The sequence below is a fragment of the Agelaius tricolor genome, unplaced genomic scaffold (genome assembly GCF_023055355.1).
Source record: "Agelaius tricolor isolate 1412-34295 unplaced genomic scaffold, bAgeTri1.0.p SCAF_5, whole genome shotgun sequence".
Lineage (NCBI taxonomy): Eukaryota > Metazoa > Chordata > Aves > Passeriformes > Icteridae > Agelaius > Agelaius tricolor.
The window spans coordinates 4,462,438-4,488,151 of record NW_027269265.1 but is presented as its reverse complement, the minus strand read 5'-3'; the positions used below and the strand labels follow the sequence as shown (position 1 = coordinate 4,488,151).

Below are 25,714 nucleotides of genomic sequence, written 5' to 3'. Positions count from 1 at the left end.
TAAGCAATACTGTCAGTATTACAGTTTTTGCCTGAATTCCGTAGCCTGATGGGTTTTTGTTGTTATCCCCTTTTCTCTCCAGGTAAGTACCACGATTTAGAGTGCCAGTTAATTCAAGAGTTTACCAGTGCTCAGCGCAGAGGAGAAATCTCCAGGATGAGAGAAGTAGCAGCAGTTTTGCTTCACTTTAAGGTAAAAGCTGAGGGGCTTAATTTAAATATGTGAATAAAATCAACCCACAGCACAATAAGTGCCTCTTTTGAGTGAAGGTATTTGTGTGGGCACAACCCTCATTTCAGATATTGTGTCACTTCAGGACTGAGGTGCTCAATCTGAAATCAAGTGCAGGGGAATACAGGAGAGAGATGAGGGGGATTGGGGGCAGCATCTGTGGGGAACTTTCTAAGATAATCTTCTCTTGCATGGGTGTGACCTGACTTTCATGCTTGAGAAAGAATGTTGAAACTTGAGGTATAGATCCATGTAGAGTGGTGGTAAGTGGAGTTATGTTAGAGATGTGAGAAAAATGAGTTTGGAAAAGTCTGTTCTTTGTATTTCCTTGATTTTGTTTTGCACTGGAAACATGAACACCCTGCTCTAACATTAAGTTGTTTTTTTCCTTCCACAGGGCTATTCCCACTGTGTTGATGTGTACATAAAACAGTGTCAAGAGGTAATGCACTTTGTTTTACATCATTTCTTTATTTACATTACATTATTGATTTATTCAGTCCTATAGGTTGTTGGAAATATATTCTGAAATGTGCTTCTCAATCCCTAGGGTGCATTCCTGAGGAATGATGTCTTTGAAGATGCTGCCATTCTCTGCCAGAGAGTGAATAAGCAAGTTGGAGAAATCTTTAGCAATCCAGAGACTGTGCTAGCCAAACTCATTCAAAATATCTTTGAAGTTAAACTTCAGGTATTTTAAATTTTAACATGTTGAAGTTCATTGAGGCACCTCTTAATAAAGAAATATTTCACCTGGTAATAGGAGTTAATGAGAATTTACAGTATTTGTAATCTTTGTGTAAGGGTGTAGAATCACCTCATTGCTCTGTAACAATTAGGACAGATGCTCAAGCCCATATCAAATAAATCTCCTTGTGCTCTGAATACAGGGTGACTGCAAATACTCAATATTAAAATCATTAGGGAATTGCTGTGTTCATTGGGTAATTCATGAGATGTCATACACAAGTTTGATTTCTTCTCTATGCCCCCTACCAAGAATATGTGAGGAAAAGAACTTCCACATTTCATATCTTTAATTTGCTCATTCTTGGATTTGGGTGTTGTGTGTGAGGTTAGCATTGAATAAGTGAAAATCATTTATGTTGTGAGTACTGTCTTGCAGCTAATGCAATATTTATGAAAATCTAGAGTAATTGAAAATACTAAGTTTTTCATCCTGCAAATAGACCCACTTAAGTTCTTAAAGTCCAACAGCATGACTTCCCTTGCAAAAAGCAATTTCCCTGTAGATGTTGTTCTCATAGTGTAGAGATTGAGCTTGTGTTTCACCCCCAGTTTTGTGTGTCAGTTTTGAATTAGTATTTTATGCTAAATTATATTTTTGTTCAAATATTATATTTTGTTCAAATGATAAGAAGGCTCTAGGCTTGTATCTGCTTTGTGTATGTATTATGATAAGCAAATATGTAACCATCTCCTTTGCCTTGTCCACTGCAGAAATGCTCTGAGGCCTCTGGTGCTTTTGATTCTTAAAGGGGATTTTGTGTTAGTTGGTCAGACATATTTTCAAAGCCATCTGTCTTTTGTCTTTGCTTCACACATTACTGTTTTGTAGTATTAAATCACTTCTACAAGTGTTTAACCCCCTCTGTGGATAATGCAGGAAGTGTAAATTAGAGATGTAAAACCAAAGGAAAGATGAATTTCCTTTAAGTAAGATCTACACTGTGCAGGAAATTCTATATAATCTAGGAAGTAGTGAGTATTTCATTTGCTTGTCAGTTAATCTTCTAACAGATGTACCAAATTTTGCAGAGTTATGTGAAGGACCAGCTGGAAGAACACAGGAAATCAGATGCAGAACAGTATCTTAAAAACCTCTATGATCTATATACAAGGTATGTATATATCAATGATGAAATTATTGGATTGAAGCTATTGGAAAATAAAAAGAATTATTGTCAAGAAAAAGGAGCCAAAAATGTAAACTTCTCATAAAAGCTGTAAATTTTTTATGTGTATTAACCTTTACAATGATGGGTTTCCTAAGGAAAATTTAAAATGGCCATTATTATTTTCAATGGGTATTATTGTGATCTTCAAGAGTAATTTTAAAACTGTGGAAAAGCCAGTCCTCCCCATCTCACTGGCAACTTGATTGCAGTGGAGCTGTGTGTAATTAAACATGAATTATGTGAAATTCTTTACTTAAATGTGAAACTGCTCCAAGTCTTAATCACCATCAGGGTTCTGTTGTGCTGTACTTTCCAAATGTGTAATGTGTAATTCATTCTGTGTACTTTACAAACGTGTAATGCTGTAATTCATCCACATTCAACCTTTTCCTCCCCTTCCCTTCTTTGTTTCTTTTGCATAAAGAACCACTAATCTGTCAAGCAAATTGATGGAATTTAACTTGGGTACTGATAAGCAGACTTTCTTGTCTAAGCTTATCAAGGCCATTTTCATTTCCTACTTGGAGAATTACATTGAGGTGGAAATTGGCTATTTGAAAAGTAGGAGTGCAATGATTCTGCAGCGCTATTATGATTCCAAAAACCACCAGAAGAGGTCCATTGGCACTGGAGGGTAAGTTCCTTTGGGGAAGTTTGATAGTTTTGAAGTGGAAGGGAGGTGGTGAGGGGAGAAAGGCTGTATTTGCCATGTCAGATGCACAGTGATGAACTGCCAAAGACCTACAGCTTTTTATAATTTGCTTTCACTTTATGTTCTGCTCAAAAATGTGTTGCTCTCAGTACATGTGAAATGTACTCAGTGCATGGTATTTGTACATACTGGAAATGAAAAATACCAGTTAAACCTATGTTTCAACTTAGGATCCAGATCCACAAAAGGACTGAAGCAAAACTAAGGTACCTAAAGCATGTATATGTGTGTATCTAAAAGCATACATTTTTTTTCACCTGCCCAGGTCTTGTGGTCCCCTCCCAAGACCTAGGAAGGGGAAAAGACCATAGCAATGTCAGTGAGAAAGCTCTTAGTGAGCCCAGAAGATGCAATGGACTTAGAGAAAGGTAAAACAAGACTTCATTATCCTCAGGGTAGAAAAACTAATGAAGGAGTAGTGAGAAGTGGGATAGGAAGTATTAAAAATCATGTGAAGCAGAGGTGCTAAGGCTACTGCACCTTTCAAAGAGCTGCTGGGTTCAGTGTGTCAGGAATGAGGAATGATATGGAAAAAGCAGTAGTGAAGTAATTTAAAAAAAAAGCAAAGATGAAAATTTAATTTTCTTGGGGAAAATTAAATTTATTGTGGTGCGTAACTGTATGGGTTGTTTTATGCATGGAAATGTGTTGAAGCATGCTTGACTAAATAAAGAACTGCTGAGATAATGGATGAGGATGAGAGGATTTGTGGGTGTGGATGAGATAGGAAGCTCTCATTAGTGTTTGGAAGGTGACAGAGAGGATGGAGGCTAAATCTGTCCAGAGAGCAGAAGTGCTGCAGGATTGCAGTGAAATCACTCATCCCACAAGGGAATGAATAGCTGCTCCCATGTGTGAATGTGCCATTCCAGAACACAGTTGACCATGGAATCAGAGGTGGTAGTTTTGCATTTACTGCCAAGTTTTGTTTTTAAAGCTTGCAAGACTTGTCTTAATGCTTGCACATCCTAAACTGTGTCTTGGGTCCTGTTTTTTGAGTTAACAACTAAAAGATGCTAAATTGTTGTTGAGTTTTTGTGTCAAAATTTCCACCTGGTGAAATCTTCTTGGGGTTTGTCTTTGTTCCAGTATTCAAGACCTCAAAGAGAGACTAAGGCAACGAACAAACTTACCCCTGGGGCCAAGCATTGACACACATGGGGAAACCTTCCTGTCCCAAGAAGTGGTGGTTAACCTTTTGCAAGAAACCAAGCAAGCTTTTGAAAGATGTCACAGGGTAAGTTTGCTTCCTGTGACCTCCCTTGGTGTGGTATCATTTGGTGTGTGAGATTCAGTCTTGAGCTCAAGTTTTTGGTTGAGGTGTGATAGGAAGGTTGCTGTAGATTTGGAAAGGAAAGGATATTTCAGTTGTCTCTTGTGTTTTTCATGAAAATGGAGCCACAATGGAGGCTGAGGGTTTGTCTTTCCATGTGGATCTAGTTGTAATTTGGGAGTATTAATGCTGGCTGGTGTTGGAAGAAGTGGGGATGGTTAAACCTACTGGCTGCATTGCTTTTCTTACTAAATAAAACCCAAAACCTGAGAAACATTTAGTGTGGTTTTCTTTTCCTGCTTTTAAAATACACTGTTCAACAGCTGTTTTCCTGCCTCAAGTGTAATTTCTTCTTACATTAGTGAATGATCACCAATAAAATGCTGAGAGGAATAGTCTTAAACATTATTTACCTTGGTAACCCTCTACAGTTCTTTAAATGCTTCAGTCTAACATGAAAAAGGTATTTTACTTCTGATTAAATTGCTGGTTTTACTGCCTGTCAATCATATTTCTCTGGTACTTGGTGTAAATGAAAACCTTTGAAATTTAATTGCAGCCTTAAATGTGATATTTTTTTTATTAGCTAAACACACTGATTTCTAGGAAATTCCTTTAACATTCTCAATGAGCTTATGGCAGAAAAACTTCAGATGTTTTAATATTTTATAAACTGAGTGGAGCCAAAGACAGAACAGGGTACAGGCTTTTACCTGGACACCCTTGGGATCACCACCTTCCTCAGGGTGAGAATCAGTGCTCTAAGGCAAGCAGGTGGATCATTATTTTTCTCAACATCATAGTTGCTAGAAGCAGTTGTTAAATTCATGATATAAACTGTGTTTTTTTCCACATGTGCACAACCTTTTGTTTCTGTTGAGATCAGATATAATATAAATTGTTTTAGAAGAATTCTATTTGAATGGAAACCCCAATGGATCTTGGCACATAAGGAGATTTCCAGAATTAGGATTTTAGAATTTAGGGGTTTGTGGTCAAAGCAACTCACTGTTGGACAAAAGATAAGTTAGTCCCTGGCTAACTAATTGTGGTATTTATGTCACATAGCAGATGTGTGCAGGGTTCTGCCAGCTGTGACTGCTTTAGGAAAAATAAATTGGTAATTTTGATGTAGCCACATATTGAAACATTTCACTGTTTGGAAATCTCTGTTGTTGGGTTTTTGAGTTTTTTGGGGGGAAATACAGCAGAAATATTTGTGACTGTTGTGTAAATTACCTGCAGTTGCAGTATTAATCTTTCTTCCTTGAAGCTTTATAAAAGTCTTCACCTAATTCCTTAGGAACCAAAGCTGGTTTTCCTAGGTACAAAAGCCCTGTCACGTTTTTCTTTAGAAAAGGGATTTACTGACAGGTTGCTGTCCAAAATCCCATGTTGCTTACAGCTCATCAAAGTCCAGATGCTGAGTGTAAATGTGGCCATTGCTGCACTTAATAAAAGTGTTCATGCTCCATTGACTCCAGCTGAACTGTGCTAAATGTAGCCCAGGTTCAGCTGCATTATTTTTGCTGCAGTGCTAAAAGAACACAAACTGGAGCTGCAGCTAACCCAGTGTCCTGCTCCTCACTGTGGCCAGTGCCAGGAGAGTGTTAAAAGAATAAAAAATACAGGGTACACATAGAGTAATCTCTTCTGTGTGCATTTTCCCAGCATCCAGTGGCATGCAGGTTAGGCAGTTCTGAGACTGCATCTGGAAAACTATTGTAAGGACTATTAATTAATATCTTCTTTTATTATTACCCTTAATAATTATTATTAGAAACTGTTAACACTTTTGCTTATTGTAGCATCCTGTTGTGGCTTCAGTTTACTTGTAAATGCTGAAGGGTTTATTGCTATTACAGTCTGTTCCTGAATAATTCTCTGTATGGATACTTTTCATTTTGAGTAAAATTCCAATTATTCTGGAATACCTGTTACACTTTAAGCTTATCCCCTATGCAATATTCAATAAACTTTCAAATCTATGTAGAACTGACCTTTAGGATATTTTTTTCTTTTTCTTTAAAGCTCTCTGATCCTTCTGACTTACCCAAGAATGCTTTCAGAATTTTTTCTATGCTTGTAGAGTTCTTATGTACTGAACACATCGATTATGCATTAGAAACAGGCCTTGCTGGTGAGTACAGAATTTCCTGAGCATTTCATCTCCTTGGCCTTTCTGTGCAGATGATCTTTGCTGTGCCTTATTGATTGGCCTTGTTCAGGATGTGTTGGTTAAATGAAATCTGTTTTGTGTGTTGGGGGGTTGACATTTAATGGTTTCTAAAGTGTAACTTTCATTTGGGGAATTGATGCACAGATGGAAACGTGCTTGTCTTTAGAAACATTTTTGTCATAGAAATTGGGACATCAGCATTCCCTACCTCTGTATTCTGTGTCATAACAGGAGAATATTTTTGTATTAAATCACAATGTTTATAGGAATTCCATGCTTGTTTGTATATTTGTGTGCTTAGAGGGACTGTAAATAAGAAAACTGCTTGTTTAAAGAAGTTAAAATCTTGACAGAGAGAACCTGTCTGTCTTGCAAGACAGCATCAAACTCACATTCTGAAGGAGTTTTTAAATTGACTGCTCTGTTTTGCCATCAGAAATGTTACCAGTTAGGTATTTCTTAGGCTTGTTACCAATATAGCTACAAAAAGAATTCTATATATGGCACCGTGGTAAATTTTTGAAACTCTAAGCCTGTGATTTAAGCATTCATGAAAAAAATCTGCATATTTAAAAAGTCATCATGCTAATTATAAGAACTGCATCTCGTTACAATTCTAATGAAACCTCCTTTGCTTCAGGCATTCCCTCTTCTGATTCAAAGAACGCAAATCTTTATTTCTTGGATGTTGTCCACCAGGCCAATACTATTTTCCATTTATTTGACAAGCAGTTCAATGATCATCTGATGCCACTGATCAGGTACCTTTTTTATGATTTACATTTCCTCTGGTCTTTATTTTTTTTTTTTTTTTTTTTTTTTTTTTTTTTTTTTTTGGAAGAAAGCAAATTTTTTTTCATTTTTCATCTCTATTAAGAGGAGTTTATGCTTGGAGTAGTTCAACTTGATATTGTGGGAGGGGGAAGAAGGGAAGTTTAAACAAATTGGTTCCTTTGGAAACAAATGGGAGAGGGTGAGCTCCAGGAATACTGATAGGGAGGAAGAACATGTTGCTCCATGGAGATTTTGCTGCTGCATTCCAGGTGGGACTCAAGGGGGTTTGTGGCTGTGCCCTTTTCCTGCTGGGGTGGGAAATCTTCACTAAATTCTGTTGGAAGCAGCAAACCCAGCAGAGAAATTAGTTTTGATGTTTTAATACTGTCACACATCTTCTATACTGTTGCAGTTCTTCTCCTAAATTATCTGAATGCCTTCAGAAGAAAAAGGATATCATAGAACAAATGGAAGTGAAGCTGGATATGGGCATTGATAGGCAAGTAGAGATTAAAACTTTCTCTTAATCTTTTTTTTTTAAACCACACCTTTGTGATATATGTTAACTGGCCTTTTAAACATGAATTTTTCCTCAACTCAAAATTGATATTTAAATTTTTTTAAACAGATAAACACCATTATTGTGCACAGGAAATTTAGATTTTGTGTGGCTAGAGGGTCATGTTTTCCATGGCAGATTTCTGACCCAAAAATGCTTCTGGCAGGATGTTAAAGGATTTTGCTTATGTTGAAAGAGTGCAGTAATTCACTCTTACCTTATTGTCTCAAACTGGTGTTTTTCTACTTTGAAAGAGGGAGAAATGATGATTGAAATAGGTTAAGCACTTGCAGGATTTCCATTAGGAGCAAGGTTTGACAAAAATAGGTTAAATGATTTGCTGGGATCTGTGCAGTGCTATGGATTAGACCGAGTCGTGGAAGTCTGGAGACCTGGAATAATTTTGATTCTGACATTGACTTGCTTTGAGGTTGTGACTCATTTAATCTTTTTTCTATTTCTCAGAATAAAAATGAGGGGATAGCTATAAAAATTGCAAATTAAAATCACAGCTGTTTTGCAGCAGAGGAAAATAATAAACTAACGAGCTTCATATTAGGAAATGGAGCTGTTGTGTGATGCCCTACTTCTGATTTGGGGTATTAATTTCTGCAAGTGCAAGGAGAAGGTGGAAATAGGGAGTGTAAGGTGGCAATTGAGATTTTAGCTGCTCCTGCTGTAGGTGACCTTAGAGGTTTAAACATGAAGTTGGAAGCACTTGAAGCACTGAGGCCATAAGCTCAGATGTAGATAGATACAGGTCAGTCATCAGTATTACAGTGGTTTGTATCTGTTTGTGTTAAATAATTAATTTCTTAAAGACTTAGGAGAGCAAGTTCTTATCAGAAGACAGTATAATCAAAGGTTTATTTAAAAAAATATGTGTTTGAGCACATAAAAAAAGGGAGATGAGTTTTGAGATGAACATTCCATGTAAAATGTGTTTGTGGGGCTGTTTTGTGCTGCTTTGTGGTGCCACTGATGCTGTTGAGAATTGATTGTCCTGCTAAAAGGAATGAGTTTAAAAAATAAAGCAAAATTTTGAAATATTGATGGTTTCACCTTTATCTAATCTGGAAAAGTTCAAGTGCAGCTTCTTGAAAACCATTCACAGCAATTCTCTATCTCAGTAAAAGTGATTTATTAGCCAAACAGAATTAATTCAACTGGTTTTCTCTCAGTATGTATTTTGTGTAAACATCCTTCTGGGAGTATTTAGTCCAAATGGAAATTCAGGACAATGCAAGATATTATTTCTTTAAATTTCTGTTGGTATGTGGACTTGGAACAAAGTAAATCTGAAATACAAGCCTGAGCTCTATACACAGGAATAAAAGGAGTTTTTTCCCTCTCTGCTTGCATGTAATCTTCTCCACCCCACCCCAGCTTGAATCCTTCAAGGTCTGGAATGTCCCTGACAGTTTTGTTTGGGCAGGTTGGGGGGATGAGGGGGGTGAATGACAGGGGAGGGGAAGAGAAGAGAGCCAGGGGGATGTTCCTGGCCCAGGGGGATACTGGGAGAGGTTTGCAGCCTCTGTCTCTGCTTTGCTGCTTGACCTTTGCTTTGGACTCGAAGGAAAGCAGAGCCTTGACCTTAGATAATGTTCTGAACAGATAAATCCTATAAAGGAGAAATAATTGATGCTGTAAAACTCCATTAGATTTCTGGGAGCAAGAGAAAAAATACCAAGCTCTGGCAAAGGAAGAAGTTTCTTCTTTGCCCTCACCCTTCCTTCATTTTCAAGTGTTTTCTGAGGCTTGCTTCTGACTAATATGCAATGTGATCTAATTCTGCTAAACTCCTTGGAATGCTTCCTTCTGATTCTCTCTGAAGGATGCTGTCCAATTCCTCTGAAGAGCTAGCTGGATTTGAATGGATTACCTCACAATTCACATGTCCCCTTTAAAAGCAGCAGGCCAGCAGGCTGCATGCTCTGCTCCAAGACACTGAACTTGGAGGAAAGAGTTCTTAGGATTTTTTTTTTTTTTGGCTGGTGCTCCTTTTTCTAACTGCTTTCATAAAATCTTCTCTATAGAAAAATGTTAGATGCTGGGTTTTTTTCCCTCATTGCTTCATGCTGCTTAGTTTTGTCCAGAATTGTGTCAGTATATATAAATATAAAAGTCAAGGAAATGAAAAAGTTGCCTTCAAAACCCAATCTGTATTTGTAACTTTAAAGGACACTGAATTGTATGATTGGACAGATGAAGCACATCTTGGCTGCAGAGCAAAAGAAGACAGATTTCAAACCAGAAGATGAGAACAATGTTTTGATTCAATATACAAATGTAAGTAACCAAAGTCTCAGCTCATGAGTGTTCTCAGGCACAAGATGCTCCTTACCAAACCCCCATTAGACAACATGTGCGTTTACTTAATTTACTTCCATCTTGCACCAAGCACCTCCAAACTCTGTTGTGGACTATTTTGTCAAGCTGAAAAGGAACATGAGTAGTTTTTGTCTAGTGTCAGACACAAATCAGTGGGTGCTGGAGAAACTGGCACATTCTTTCCCCTCCCAAGAGGCCCAAATTTGGAACAAGGCTTTTAGCTGATAATTAGCTTTAAGCTATCAGTTTCAGAAAATCAATTATCAGGTACTCTTCAGTTGCTGGGTGCTTTTTCCTCTCAGAATGGCAGGAACATGGCAAAGCATCACAGGTACAGCATGACCATTTTGCTGCAGTGTTCTCTCCACAGTGAATGTCTCTGAATCCCAGCCTAGGGGCTGCTGGAGTAGCTCACATTAGGGAAAAAGGCAGGGAGAAGTAGGGAAAAAACTCAGTGGGAAGAAGTGAGAGCATTCCCTAAATGCCTGCAACCAGGTGGGAATGGGAGAAGTGCAGCAGTAGGACACAGACTGTGGTACTCTGTGGAAAGGTGAAAATCCCTGTATGGCTCTTAATTTGGATTTATGATTGTGACTCACAAGAGGTTTTTAATCACACACCCCTTTGGTGGATCACTAAATTAAAAATCCAGATTAAAATGTTCTATTCTGAATTGCTATGAACTATGACTTATTTGAATATTTTCTTGCATCCATCTTTCTACTTGCATTTTTGCACCTTAGTTTGGCAAATAAAAAGATATGTGGAAAATTATTAATTGGAGAATAAACTTTTGCAACACATCATTGAGATTTATCAAAGTTAGTAACTGATGTTCAACTTACAATGTGGAAGAAAGTAGATTGGCACAGACATATTTTATGAAAAATCCTTTTGTCAGGATCTTTTCTCCTGAGAAGCTGAGAACTTCAGCTTCTTCATGTTTTGGAGAATTGTTTACCCAGCATGTGAAATTGTTTTTATTTGATGACCAATGACAGCCACCTGTGTCTTGGCTGTGAGCAGTCACAATATTGTATTACCATTCCATTCTTTCTTTGCTAGCTTTCTGATGAAATCCTTTCTTCTATTCTTTTAGTATAGTTTTAATATATAATTTTCTTCTAATATAATATATATCATAAAATAATTAATCGGCCTTCTGAAACACGGAGTCAAGATTCTCATCTCTTCCCTCGTCCTGGGACCCCTGCAAACACCACCACAGTAGATTACCTAATTCTTACTTATTTCTTTCTATTTTTTAATCTAGGCTTGTGTTAAAGTGTGTGGGTATGTTAGGAAACAGGTGGAAAAGATCAGGAATTCCATGGATGGCAAGAACGTGGACACGGTTTTGATGGAGTTTGGGGTTCGTTTCCATCGCCTCATCTATGAGCACCTCCAGCAATATTCCTACAGCTGCATGGGGGGAATGCTGGCCATTTGTGACGTGGCTGAGTACAGGAAGTGTGCCAAAGACTTCAAGGTGAGCCTGTCTGTGTAGCTGTGATATTTTCTGAAAAATCCCTTTGCCAGGATTTTTCCTCCTGAGAAGCTGAGAGGCCTCAGGAACAAAATGTAACCAATGGTTATCTGCTGCTGTGGAATGCAACAGGTGCATCTGGGATTGGTCTCATGTGGTTGTTTCTAATTAATGGCCAATCACAGTCCAGCTGTCTCAGACTCTGTGGTCAGTCACAAGATTTCATTATCATTCGATTCTTTCATTTCCTTGCTAGCCTTCTGATGAAATCCTTTCTTCTATTCTTTTATATAGTTTTAATGTAATATATATCAGAAAATAATAAATCAGCCTTCTGAAACATGGAGTCAGCATTCTCATCTCTTCCCTCATCCTAAGACTCCTGTGAACACCACCACACCTGTCCATCAGGAGGGAGTGATGCTGCTAAATCCTCTCTCTCCTCATCTTTGGAAGATACTGTGGGAATCCTTAAAATCCGAGGGTTTTGGGAAAGCTGCAAAAGGCAGGCCTCATGTTGGAACCCAGGACATCCCTCTGGCTGTCCTGGATGCCTTGAGCCCCTGCCAGGGGCTCAGAGACCTTGGCACAGAGCCCAAAACCCCCTGTGCCTTTGATTTTGATCCATGGAAAAAATTACCAACCTTATATGAGGAATTACAAGTCTCAAAAGTTTAAGTAGAATAATAATTAGTTTGCCACAGAGTGAAAAGTAGAATTTTGAGGTTTTTAGAATGGGGGCTCAGGGTCCCAAGATGGGGGAATTTGGGCGTGCCTTGTCCTTCTTCTTTCTTCTTCCTAGCCTTCATCTTCTGGGTGATGTTGGCACTTTTACATTGGTTTAGAGTAGAAGCTCACTGTCTAACATAGGTGATAGGTATTGGGAAGTTACTGTAAATAATGTACTTGTGGTTTTTAGTATAAAAGATAACACTGCTCCAAGGACAGGCAGTGTGCCTCAACCCAACCTGCCAGACAGACCTTGGCGGGCTGGAGAAAGAATGTTATAGGTAAGAAAGAATCAACAACCTTGAGAACCAGAACAGAAGAATTGTCACTCCTTCCTCAACTGCTGGGCTGAAAAAAGAGACTTTCTAACACATCTCAGGGTCACCCTGACCAGCAGAGATTCCAAGAGCCTCAGAGACAGCAGAACTGTGATTAGAGCTGAGCAGTAGCCATGAGATTGGTCAGCAGAAAAATTATGTAAGAAGTAGAAAAGTAAGGACAAATAGAACAATGGTTTGTGTATTAAAGCTTGTCTAGAATAACTCCCTAAGCTGCAGAAAAGTATGTCTGGTGAGATATTAGGAAGTTTGAAGCTTAATAATGGATCTCTGTGCATTGTGTTTTAAGACTTAAAAGCAGGTATTGTATTTGAAATAAGCAAGGATTGTTTTAACCTAAGGTACCTGTGCTTATAGTGGTTCAATAGAACTACTGTCAATGTGCTTTTGCTTTGTGTGATTGGTCAAAAAACTTTTAAAGTAAGGTGTAGCATTAAGTTCTTGGTCTGCTGATGGCATCTTCCCATTGTCATAACCATGCAATGAGGCTGATGCTGGAAAATAAACCAGCTCAAGGCTGTTCCCAGCAGTCCCATCCCATTTGTGATTTGTACACAGCCCCCAGCCAGTGATAGATGTAGATGGATATTCTGTTATAAGACTTCAACCTGATGGATATTCTGTTAGAAGACTTCAACCTGATGGATATTCTGTTAGAAGACTTCAAGCAACTCAAATTTAATTTCTGTTTTTTTTCCTTTGTTTCCTCTTGTCCACAGATTGCGCTGGTCTTACAGCTCTTTGATACCCTGCATGCACTTTGCAACCTTCTGGTTGTGGCCCCAGATAACCTGAAGCAGGTTTGCTCAGGAGAACAACTTGCTAACCTGGACAAGAACATCCTTCACTCCTTTGTCCAGCTGCGTGTCGACTACAGGTCTGCTCGTCTGGCTCGCCACTTCAGCTGAGAGCATGGCAGGAATCCTTGCACCTTTGGGCAGCCTCAGTTGTTAGAAAGCACAGGGAATTATTTCTTACCAACCCTGGGTGTAACTTTTGTGGGACAGTGACTGTTCAGGGTAAAGCAGCAGCCATATTTAAACCTGGCCATGTGGAAGGCGAGCAGGTAAAAATCTGGATGATGTTTCATGTTAGCTCAAGTTCTCCCAGTGAAGAATTTCACAAATCTACTTGCTACTGATTTGTTTTTTTTTTAATTGGAAACATGTTGGTGTAGGAGAGCAAATGGTGCATTGAAAGTATTTTAGTCTTCAATATTGAATTATCAGATACCATTTGTTAGACTTGAACTACAGAGCATAGCGTAGGTAATGGATTACATAGAATAGACCAGTGTAAAAACATTCTTCATCAATTTTAATGACTTAGACTTCAGCACAGCTAATCATAATCAAATTATCTTTGATTGGTGTTTCTAAGTCATTTCTTTCATTTAAAACGTTATCCTGCTCAATGTAATTTCTTGCTCTAATTAATTAGCTTGGAATTTCTTTGAGATGTAGGAGTAAAATACTATCCCAGAAAGACATAACTTATTCATCGTGTAGCATTCTAAACAGAACTAAAGTGGTGAAAAGTTTTGGATTTTTTTTTTTTTTATTTTATTTTTGGTTCTTTGGCTTTGTTTTGTTTTTTTTTACCTAATAGTCAAGGGCCCACTGGAATGTACTGGCATTGTATGATCTGACATTATTGTTTTTGTTTGATACCAGCACACTGAATTTTATATATGCTCCTGAAGTAAATGCAGCTGCCTTGCCTAAGGCATCCTTATTGCAAGGGAAGGTGCCCATTGTTGGGTTACTTAAAAGAACTTTTTCTCCTGTCTTATTTTGTATGTAAATACATTCAAATTGTAATGAAGTGAAAGGATAAAATGTAGCCCAGTTTTTGCTGTGTGGCAGGAATGGCCCCAGCAAAAACCTAGAGTGGCAAATTCTCATGCTGAATAGAATTGATCCTCAGTGCCTGAGCAATATAAAATGTTGAAGTGTGTGAAAGCTGCTCTTCCACTGATCATAACTTTGATATTGGACAGAGGCTACTCTGTGTCTGTTGTGCTCCAGGGTTTATTCAGGAGTTCCTGACATGGACCCACAGTGTGCACGCAGTGAACTGAAGCAGCAGTGGTGTTTGAAACCTCTGGGCTGGCTTTTCCACAAGCAGCTGGAAATTGTTGTAAATAGACCTTTTTTGTCAGAGTGGGCTCTTGTGGAAACCAGGTTGGAACTGCAGTGGAGCAAATCCTTTCTAACACGTTCCTTCTACTGTGGGCTCAGCACATTATGGAAACTTCTTTGTCTCCCATCTCCAGAGCAGCATTTCTATCCATTCACTCTAAGGGTTGGTCAGAGAATTGGATTTTCCTCTTCTGTTAAAGAATTCCCAGGTGGGGTCAATATTGACAAGACTTGTTGGAACTTCTCTTGCTTAGCTGGGGTTCTCCTGCTTCCTTTTGGATTTAGGGGAGCATTCTGTCAGTAAACAAGGGAATGGGTGCCAGCCTGGCTCACAGCATCCAGGGAAGTCTGGCTGCTCTGCTGGGCTGCTCTGCTCTGTTCCTTGGCCATGGCAAAGCCACAGAGGGGTTTGGACACTGGAGGAGGCACCTGCTTGTACTGCTGCCATTTTTGTTCCAAAAGCTCTGATGTGAATTCAGATGATACCTCTCTGTTACCTCTGTAACTGAAAGCCAACAATTTTAAGGCTGTGGTTTTATGAACCAATACAAAATCTTTCTACAAAATAAAAAAAAAAAGAAAATAAAATAAAAGCGTCAATTTGCTAACACTTCAGAACAGTGAACATCATCTTGAGATTGCAGATCACAGAAGTGCTTCAGAATTTGTTGTATGACTGTTTCAATTTTTTTAAGGTTGTATGAAATGTATTTACCATATTCTTTGCTTTGTTAGCTGTGTTTTCCATGCATATGCTCAGTGCAATATTTCCATTATGCCTGTTAACAGGAGGCAGCAAAAAGTAGGTGAACACTTAGATATGTAAACTCTTCCTCAATAAAAAGAATTCCTTCCAGATACTTTTTTTCATTTCATTTCCATGTTCCTCGAAGATATTTATACTCAATTGTATAAGCCCTTCTATTTAAAAGAAAAAAAAAGAATAAAAGTAATTTTACTGACCAAATTTATCACTGGTGTGAGCTTTCTCCTTCCTTTAAAAAACCTCCCCATGCACACACTGGAATTTCTATTTCTGGAGAAGGCTGCATTATCAGTAAGTTTATTTTATAATACAAGTTGCATTGGGATGGGGTGGGGGAACTATAATTTTCACACATTTTTGAGTTCTTACAGCATATAATTTAGAAAAATATTTCCAGTGGCTTATGAATGCAATAAAATAGTATCTAAAATACAAATATGCCTTTTAATGTTCATATAATGAGTTAAAGTATTGCCTGTCTAATGTTCCCTCCTACAACATAGGCATTTATTTATCAGGCTGGCAGCCAAACCTGGGAGGGGGAGAGTGTGTGTGTGTGTAATTATGTTGTCTACAATTGGTGAAAATGGCTTTGCAGTAAACTGTTGTAGGCTGGAAAAGAAGCTGTGGGGTTTTTTTTTCAAGTCCTGTAATTTATCAAGGTCACTTGCTATTTTGTTCTGTTTGTGTGTGCACAGAGGGCAGGAAGGAATTCTGTAACAATCCTTCACAAATAATGCAAAAAATATGGGGAAACAGCAGTGCTGGGAAATACAAAGATAGAGAAATAGAGGGTAAGATGTGAAGAAGACATGAACTAAAAAAGGATATGGAGAAGGAGCAGTTTTAAATGAAGAAGCACATGGAGGAGGAGGAGGTTAAAATAGCAATGATGGAAACCTGACACACACATCAACCTGAGAGAAAAAGCAGGATTGGCATTGGATTTGCACAGCTGTGTCCCACCCTGAAATGAAATCAGCCTCCAGGGGAGAGGGGCTGGCTGAAATACTTGGCTGTGGAGCTGCTTGTTCATCTGGAGAGATGGATTCAACAGGAGGAGAATCCAAAGCCAGCGTGTGTCTGCTGTGAAGGACAGGTGCTGGTGTGGGAGTCTGCAGGGAGTGGAAATGCATCACCAAGGTGCAGCCTCCGTGGAGGGAAGGAGAATTTGCCTTCATTTGTGTCCAGAACCACAGAGCTGAGCTTGTGATTCTCTTTGAGGACCACAGTGAGCTGAAGGAAGGTGAGTGACTGCTGGATTTGAGGGTGGCAAGCGTTGGCTTAGGGAAATTCAGGCTATCCTGGCTATGGGGAGAGCACTTGGGTTGGGTTTGGGGTTTGGTTTAATTTTCCTCTTCCCAAAGTCATTTTAATTCATGGGTGGTGTGATGGAGTGTTGCCTGAATTGACTGCTCTGTTTCTGTGGGAGATTTTGTGTCTTGCAAAGTGCCTTGGTGAGGGTGAGGCCCCCTGGGTCCCTCCTGGGCTGGGTACACCTTGTCCTGTCCTTCCAAGCACAAAGTTCCAGGTTTCTCAGTGCATTATGTGCATGGCAGTAAACATTCTCAGTTCTGATGTCATGACACACTCCAGAGCAGGAGGTGGCTCTGGATTAAGTTTTCATGGCAATACCTGTCTTAATTCAGATTAGCACTTGACTTGAGCCACTCTTAGCTTGAGGCTATGATTTTTTTTTTTTCTGTACAAAGGAAGCAGCTATCTAAACAATTGCTTGTCTAACTTTAAATGCAGGTAGCAGCCCTTAGCCTTTGCTCTTCTTGTCCCAGGAGCAGCAGGGAGGACAAGCCAGCCACCAGCTCTCTTCTAGAGGACAACAGAAAGGTAGGAACACATTTCTTGTCCTCATGTTCTGCTAGATTTTGGCTTCTGAGCATTATTTCCTCCCCACCACCTCCTCTGTGGTAGCTGTAAATGCAGACAGATTTCTGTTTTGCTTCTGCATCAAGGCTGGCATGTTGTAGGCTTTTATGTTTTTTCTCTCCTGGTGTTTCTACACCTGTTTTAAGGAGGGGAGGGAGGCAGATCTCCTGCCCAGTTACATTCAGTGCTTTGCTTGTCCTTTTTTCTCCTCCATTCTAATTTCTTTTGGTGGTAGGAGATTTCTCTACCACATCTTCTGCTTATCTTGCAGTGGGGAAGCAGCTGTGTTTGCCTGTTGTCTTTTCTCTTGTGTGGGGCACAGCCCTGTGTCAATACAGCCCTCAGTGTGTGTGGAAACCTTGGTTTCTACTTTTATTCTCTTAGCTTTATGTCCCTGTGCCCTGTTTTCCTTTCAGATCTCAGGACTGCACTATCCCTTCCCCTCTGTTCCACTTTGCCAGAGAGGAAAAAATCTTTAACTTTGCTGTGTGGCTTCTTGGAGAATTTTACATATTATCTGGTGCTTCTCTGTCCACGTGGAGCCTGGTGGGAGAAGTGTAGCTCCTGCTCTTTCATCCCTCTCCCTTCCCCAAATTCTCTCATCTCTGCAGGTCTCTGTTGCCATCTCTTTTCCCCTCACCTGTACAATATATTGAAACTTCATGGAAGGGGCCAGCCATGGGGGGAAAACTCAGATATCTCAGCTTTAATCTTTAGGTAATGTGCCAGGAAAGTAACATGAAATGCAAAGTTGAGCCATTTCTGAAGAGTATCATCTTAAATCAAAATTACTTGTTTTCATACTTGATTGAAATTTTCTTAGTAATTTATTTATTTGTAACTTCAGTTCATCCTGATATGGGATGAAACGAAATCTGAGGCTTGCTTGTAGCAGTCCCAAATCCTGCTCATCTGCACTGCTGTTTATGCTCTGTGGAGTGAGGAGGCCTTGGAGCTGAGGCTGGAACACAGCTGAGCCACAGGCTGTGGCAATTCCCACCCTTGCCATGCCTTACCTGTCCTCATCCCTGCTGTGAGGATTCTCTGCCTGCCCTGATAAGCCATCCCTTCAGTGAAAAACCTTCTCCTAATATCCAGTCTCCCTGTGGGGTCAGAGTTGTTGTCCCACCCCACTGATGTGATTTTAAATCATGTGTGACCACCCCAAGAGCCACAGCTGTCAGTGCTGCCTTGTTCTGCTCATCTCCCAATGTGCAGCATTCTTTGAAAGCTGAAATTTTAAAATATTTCTTCTTGAAGTGTTAAACCTCCTTTCTCTCACTGAACCCCAAAATCATCTCCAAGGCTGCTGAGTCCAGAATGTGAAAGAAAAAGTGCTGGTTCAGGATCCCAGCACTGCAGCAACAGTGGTGCTGCTGAAAGCCCCTCAGGCTGTGTTTTGTTCTCAGACCTGGATTTAGGAGAGAACAGACTAAGAGGTGTTGGCCCTTTCCATTTGTCCCCTCTGTGTGCACAGTGGGGCTCTGTAATTTTTGGGGCTGTTTCTCCCCCTGTCAAAGGAAGCTGTTTGCACCACACACTTCCCTTGAAGTGATTCACCTGAACCCCAGCTGATCTGGTTTCTGGATCTCCTCAGGGCTGCCCTGGTCCCTCCCAGCTCCATCCCAAGGATTTATCCTGGCACAAAGGAGCCCTGGCAGTTCTTGGATGTGCAGCTGCTTTTCCATGATGGTATCATACTGTATTTGTGGCAGGGAGGAATGATGAATCTGATTCCATGTTCTCAGAAGGCTAATTTATTATTTTATGATACTACATTATATTAAAGAATACTAAACTATACTAAAGAATACAGAAAGGACACTTACAGAAGGCTAACAAGATGATAATGAAAACCAGTGACTCTTTCCAGAGTCCTGACACAGCTTGGCCCTTGAGTCAAAATAACTCACAGCAGAATCCAATGAAACAATCACCTGTGGGTAAACAATCTCCAAACACATTCCAAAGGAGCAAAAAACAGGAGAAGCAAATGAGATAAGAATTGTTTTCCTTTTTCCCTGAGATTTCTCAGTTTCACAGGAGAAAAATCCTGGGTGAAGGAATTTTTCCAGAAAATGTGAATGCCACAGCATCAATCTGTTGGGCACAGGAGCTGTTCTTCTCTCAGGGGCTCAGCCTCATCAAGGGCCTCTCTTTGCTTCTAAAGAAACAGATTGTGGAGAGAAGATGTGTCCAGAGCCAATTCCAAGCTCCAGGTGTTAGGATGAACAGTTCAGGCTCACCTGAGTTGCAGTCATTGTGAGCCCTCCACTGATATTTGACTGATGTTTGAGCATTGTGGAGAAGCCAGTGAACATGAGCTTGCATTTGAAACATTTTTATAACATCCATTTTACTGTAAACAATTCATTAAAATGACTTGCTAAGTCTTAGGCAAGTGGATTTTTGAAGGTTGCTCATTTTACTTATCCACCCAAAGTCAATTTGAGTATGAATATATAACATTTTACTCATAATAGCAAACAACTTCAGAGAAGAGACATTTATTCTGGAGGCAGAGATTCAAACTAGACAGCAATGATGCATTACAAATATATAATTATTTGCACTAATATTTGAGCAGGTGGAATGGATTAGTACATGGTCAACATTGCACTGCTGATAACATGTATTTTTCTATATTAATATGTACTGTGCAACATGTATTAAAATTGTCAATAATTCATTTTAACAGAGATAGCAATATTTATATTGCTGTGTTCTACAGACAGCAGAGTGAATTGTTAAAATGTCTAAAGCTGGGCTAGATTTAACTTAACTTTGTTTCCCAGCATGTGTGGTTTTAATTTTTCATTAACAAAAAAAAAACAAAAACAAAAACAAAAACACAAAACCAAAAAACAAAACACCTTTCAACCTAGAAAGATTCTTGCTCTTCCATGGAATTACTTTTCCAAATCCTTTCCTTCTCCCTCCAGCCTGTCAGGGAAAAGCTTGAAAAAAGATCTCCAAGACCCAGCCCAGCCCCTTGTAATAGGTGGATTCCTTCAGTGGATTTTTCTGAATTATATGAAGCTCAGGTGTTTTGGGGTTTTTTCTATTTTTAAGACCTACTTTGTCTCCTGCTATGGTGCTTGTTGTTTTCCCTTCCTAATGCATTTTTGGAAGCCTCTGTGGGTAAAGTCAGTGTGTTTAACCAGTGAATGCATCTCCTTTTATAGAGAAGGATCAAGAGGAGACATTCTGGGATAAGCAGGAAATGCTGCACAGCGATGAGCCACTAAGTTTTAGAGGAATATCTTAAACTGTCAGAGGGTAGGGTTAGGTTCAATATTAGGGAGAAATTCACCCTGTGAGGGTGCTGAGTCCCTGGCACTGGGTGCCTACAGAAGCTGGGGCTGCCCCTGGATCCCTGGAAGTGTTCCAGGCCAGGTTGGATGGAGCTTGGAGCACCCTGGGATAGTGGAAGGTGTCCCTGCCATGGCAGGGAGTGAAATGAGATGATATTTGAAGTCCCTTCCAACTAAAATAATTCTGTAATCTTGGATCATGTTGTCTGCCAGTGTTTCTTGACAATTGTTTTGTTCTGACATGCAGATCTGGGGTTGTATTTGGGGGGGGAAAAAAATGGATTTTTGCTGCTTTTTTTTCCTCCTGGGGAAATCTGTCTGCAGGGAGGCAACTAAATTGCAAGCAGCAGCAGTTCAAAGCAGCCAGAATCCCTGCATCCATCTGAAGACTTTAAAAGAATGCTCCTGACCAGCCAGACACAAGTTCAACTGGGCTAGTGAATCTCTCCATTTGTGTACCCTTTGTTTTGTATGTGTGGGGGTGGTTTTTGTATATATGCTGATAAATATCAATCTCAGAAGTGGCTGTGGGGATGGATTGCTCCTTCCTCTTGCCTAGGCAACTCCTTTATTCTGAAATAGCATCTTACATTTGAAAAGCTTCTTTAAATGTGGAAAGATATCTTTCTTCAGTGTCAGAGCATCTGCCATAAATGTCTGTGTGAACTGAGCCCCCAGTTGAGACTAAAGAGAAGAAAAGTCTTGTTTAGCTGTTAAGAGTCAACTTGCTGCCTTTTTATTTACTTTCTTCTTCCTGCAACATTGAAAGCCTTAAATAGTAATTTTGAGGCAGAGCTTGAAGTCCAGGTCTTCTGAAGGAGACCAGAAATAGCTGGCTTGTGTTTGCTCAACATATGGGGCACAGTGCCAAATTCACTGCTGGTGTGAGCAGCTGTAATTTTGCCAGCTTCAAAGGAAATATGAATTTTTAAAAGTCCATAAGCACGTTAGACACATACCTTTGTCTTCCCACAATTAGTTTTGTTGCCTGCATAGCATGAGGCTTTCTGTAGTACATAATCCAATGCCTAAATATAGTAATTCCAATGCACTTGAGATCTATTAGATTTATACTTTTAAACTCAGTTTTGTCTATAAAGATAATGTTATGTTGCTGAAGGGATTTGGTATTTAAAGAGTCTGAACAAGTCTAAGTGGCTCTTGGGCATTATAATTTTTATTTAGCTGCTTTTAGCCCAATCACTAATCAAATTAAAACCTACCATGACTGGTGCATAACTCAGAGCAGACAGTAGAGTGTCTTTAGCTAATAGCACTTAATTTTTTAATGAGAGGGGTGCTAAGGTGGTGCTTTTGTTAGCAAGAAGAGTCTCCTCTTTTCTGCAAATTGAAAAATAGGTTAAAGTGACTTTGGGGAAACAAAACCACAGAGGTTCACGGTTGTAGCAGTCCCTGCAATGATGGGCAAAGATGTCTTTGAAGCCTTTACACTGCGAAGACACTTTGCTTTAAAGGAAATGCCTTTATTTGGTCTTCACAAACAACAATCCTGTAAAAATAATGCTGCTGGTTGTGTGAAGGGAGGAGGGGGAGGGCAAGAAAGAGCTGTCAGCTTCCCTCTAGGACATTATTCCAGAAGAGGCCTTCAGAGCAGGCCACTGGAGGGACAATTCCTTGTGCAGCAGTGGTGTGATCCAAAGCTGGGTTTGTTTCCATCGAGAAAGCCGGAGCCGTTCTTTGTGCAACGTGTAATTCTTCCATGTTGGTGTTTTCCATTCAGACCCACCATGTGAGGTGAGAAACAGGAAGGTGGGCAGTTTTCTGCTTTGTTTCATGGGAAAATGGCACATTTAGCAACGTGAGGGGCCCAAGCTGAAAAAGAGAAGGCAGGAAATAATGATTCAATGGTAGTGCCAAGTGTTCACTCACGTGGTGAGAGCAGAAATCAACAGGAATGTCAGCTAAAGAAGAGAGCTCATCCTGGGGTTTTATTTCCAGGACTCACTAAGGTCCTAATCAGGCTCAGGAAATGTCTGCTCTTAGAAATTCCTAAGAGTCTGTCAACTTGATTTAAAAAAAAATGACATGAGTGTCAATTGTGCTGTCACACACACTCTTAAATTTGTCTCCAGCTTTGAGTTGGAGTGTACTTGCTTTTAATTGTCAGTGCCAGAAAATTGCTTCATGCCAAAAAAGACAAGGAATAGTTCTCTTTCTTGAGCATTCCCTGTACAAAATAGACCCAGAAAGAACTAGATGTGCTGAGAAAGCTATGGGAGAGTGACAACATTTTAAAAGTTTTTGTTTTAATTCAGTGGGTAGTTATTTTTTGGATGTTGAACTCTGTGGATTCCAAGGGGAAATGGAACAGAGCCAGTTCTGTGATGGAACAAGATTGCAGAAGACAACACAGCTCCTCTGCAGTGCCACACAAGAAAGAAGTGGAGCCAAAAGAAGCAAAAGTGGAGCAGTTCCCCAGGCATGGAGACATCCTGGGGGACTGATCCCCAAATTCCCATCCTGTGAGTTTAAATGAGCACTGTGCTCATTGTGCAGGCTCTCTGTATCATGGACTGAGAGAGAAGGGATCTGCTTCAAAGTCTGATTCATCCTGGCATGGAACTAAAGTAGGACAGATGATTTGCTTTCTAGAGGAGTCTCAGTTGCTTCATCACTTGTGAAGGGATGCAAGCCACTCGTTTAAACCACCTAAAATGAGATGCCTAATGAGCAAATGAGTAAAATGAGTGCCTAAGATAACCTCACCTACTTGCAGAGGCCAAGAAAGCCATGGCTACTTGTTAATTTGACCCTTGAAAACCATCTGTAATGAATTCAGCTTGTGTGGCTCATTTTTCCTCTTCCCTGTTAACAGGAAGAACCTTGAGAGGACTTTGCTTCCCTGCTAAGACTGGAGAGCAGAGAATTTGATGGCAGGCAAATGCTTCCTTTCTGTGGGCAGGAATTGTCCTTGAGAGAAGTGCACAGCCCCCCTGGCTGCTGTGGCTCTGCTCAGGTTTATCTCCCATGGCAGAGCTGTGGGAAGGAGCACGTTAGGGGGGTGCAGGCATGCAAACTGTTTCCTGAATTGCTTTGGTCTTGGCCTCTTTGGTGATCACAAAGCCAAGGGATGAGCCTCTTCTGGAGGAGCCATTCTGTTGTGACTGATGAAGAAAACAAGCAAATGGAGGAGTAAGAGGAAAGAGGTTAAACTGGACAAAAGGTTTGGACTGAAATCTGAAAAACACTTCCTTTATTTCTCCTTGCTTTGCTCTAAACAAGTCTTTGATTCCTTTAATCTGACACTGGCTAACTTCAAACAAAATGAGTTTTCTTCTAGCTTGGTTCCCTTCTGCTTGGCATCTCTGTCCTTGCACACCTGCTGGTCCTTGGCAGAGCAGAGCAGGCCCTGTCCCTGTGCTCCCCCATCCCAGCCCTGCCTGCCTGAGTGGCAGCTGCTCTCTGGCTCTTTGCTCCCTCAGCTGTGCTGCAGCTCAGACCATCTCCAGATGCCATCCATCTGTTCCATCCCTGCCTTCTGGGAGCAATGGCCTTTCTCCTGGTCTCCCTGCAAGTCTCTACCCTGATTCTTTTTCCACAGTGAGCTTCCCTTCGTAGGTGGAGTTTTGCAATGCTGGCTCTGAGTGGTTTCTCAGGATTTTTGGTATTTCAGAGTATGCTCAGGCAGAGTGTTGTGGCTCTTCTTTCCTGCAGGGCTCTGCTTATGACCTGCCCTCATATGTCCTCACTGCTTTCACCCTTTTGTTTTCCAGGATCCATTTCTAGCTAAGGCTTATCAGGCCATAACAGAAATAATGTCTGTTGCCCTTCCCAGTGCAGCTGAAGAATTAAGAGATTTTTTTTCCCCCTGTGCAGCATGAAAGGTTATTTCCAGCCATCCTATTTGCCCTTCTCTGTGTTGTGAACTGTGAACCACAAAACATCTTTTTGCCCCATCAAAGGATCACTTGGGCTTCCTGATCTGTTTATTTTTTTTTAACAGTTCCTGAGTTGGAAAGTCTCTAAAGCTGAAGGCCAGCACCAACATCAAGGAGAAATTATTTATCTCCTTCTGAAGAAAATCCTGGGTTTGGCTGGACATCCTCCATCTCTTCCAGGGTGCTTCCATCTGACCTGCCATTCTTTTTCAACTCTGCCTTGGGTCTACCTCACCCAGAGGCAGTTCTGATCCTCAGCACTCCCTCCCCTCTCTTCATCCCTCCTCCCAAGCCACCACACACTCCTCAGCCAAGGCATTTTTGGCAGGATAGGCAGGAACTATTCCAAGAATAGGATCTTCACCAGTCAAACAGTTGCTTGTCATCTTGTCCCCTCCTGATTTGCAGGTGGCTTTGAGTTTCCCCGTCTGGCAACACAGGAGACAGCAGCTAGCAGAGCCTGGATGACTGAACTCAATGCAACAGCAGAATTTGGAATGACAGCAGGAGACATCACCTTTTTGCACTGTGGTACCCTGAAGGCAGGCTTCTTATCCTGCAGAATCCTAGAAATTGTGGTTGACATCTGCCTTGATGGAATGAAATAGGTATCATGACCAGCCTAAGGTTGCCTTGTTGTGTTCAGTGTTTGATTAGTTGGGTTTTGGCATCACTGGCTACTCCTGTACCTGTTGAGGCTGTGATGCAGACTCACTGTGTCAGTTTAGAATCTGGGAGTTTAATCTTTGCTCATGTGGATTTTTATTTTTTTTTTAGTGTAGCCTTTGCAGGCGGAAAATTCACCTATGGCTGTAATGAGCTGCTTGTGTTTCCAGATGTAGGATGGACAGGGGATAAATCAGATTGAAAGGCACCTCAGGAAGTCACCTGATCCTCCCACTCCCACTTTTAAAGCAGGATCAGCAGCAAATTCAGGTCATGAAGAACACTACATTCAACAGCCCCAAAAGAGGTGCAGAACCCGATTTACTGGCTGTGTGCATCTAAACCCTGATTTTTCAGGGAACGTGTTAGTTAATTTTATTGTATTTAACATTGGAGTAAACCAAGCCTGGTTTCCTGGGGTATGATGCCCAACAGGTTCCTCCCTCTGCTCAGTGATCTGAGAGGTCTTTGCCACCCTAAATGACTCTGTGATGCTGAACTCACAGAATCACA

At 40.4% G+C, this 25,714-nt stretch overlaps 1 protein-coding gene across 2 annotated transcripts in view; it reads left to right on the top strand.

Annotated features, from left to right (window-relative positions):
* The window catches only part of EXOC5 (exocyst complex component 5), a 28,288-nt gene extending 12,645 nt beyond the window's left edge, over positions 1-15,643 (top strand). The window contains exons 7-19 of one of the 2 annotated variants that reach the window (XM_071426169.1): positions 83-192; positions 629-673; positions 782-922; positions 2,011-2,093; positions 2,575-2,784; positions 3,033-3,068; positions 3,952-4,099; positions 6,167-6,275; positions 6,955-7,075; positions 7,501-7,587; positions 9,828-9,936; positions 11,252-11,467; positions 13,251-15,643. In XM_071426169.1, the coding sequence (XP_071282270.1) occupies positions 83-192; positions 629-673; positions 782-922; positions 2,011-2,093; positions 2,575-2,784; positions 3,033-3,068; positions 3,952-4,099; positions 6,167-6,275; positions 6,955-7,075; positions 7,501-7,587; positions 9,828-9,936; positions 11,252-11,467; positions 13,251-13,439 (1,604 nt within the window). In that variant the 3' untranslated portion in view covers positions 13,440-15,643. The remainder of the gene's footprint in view (positions 1-82; positions 193-628; positions 674-781; positions 923-2,010; positions 2,094-2,574; positions 2,785-3,032; positions 3,069-3,951; positions 4,100-6,166; positions 6,276-6,954; positions 7,076-7,500; positions 7,588-9,827; positions 9,937-11,251; positions 11,468-13,250) is intronic. The other variant, XM_071426170.1, reaches the window with a different exon arrangement.
* The last annotated feature ends 10,071 nt before the right edge of the window (positions 15,644-25,714 follow it).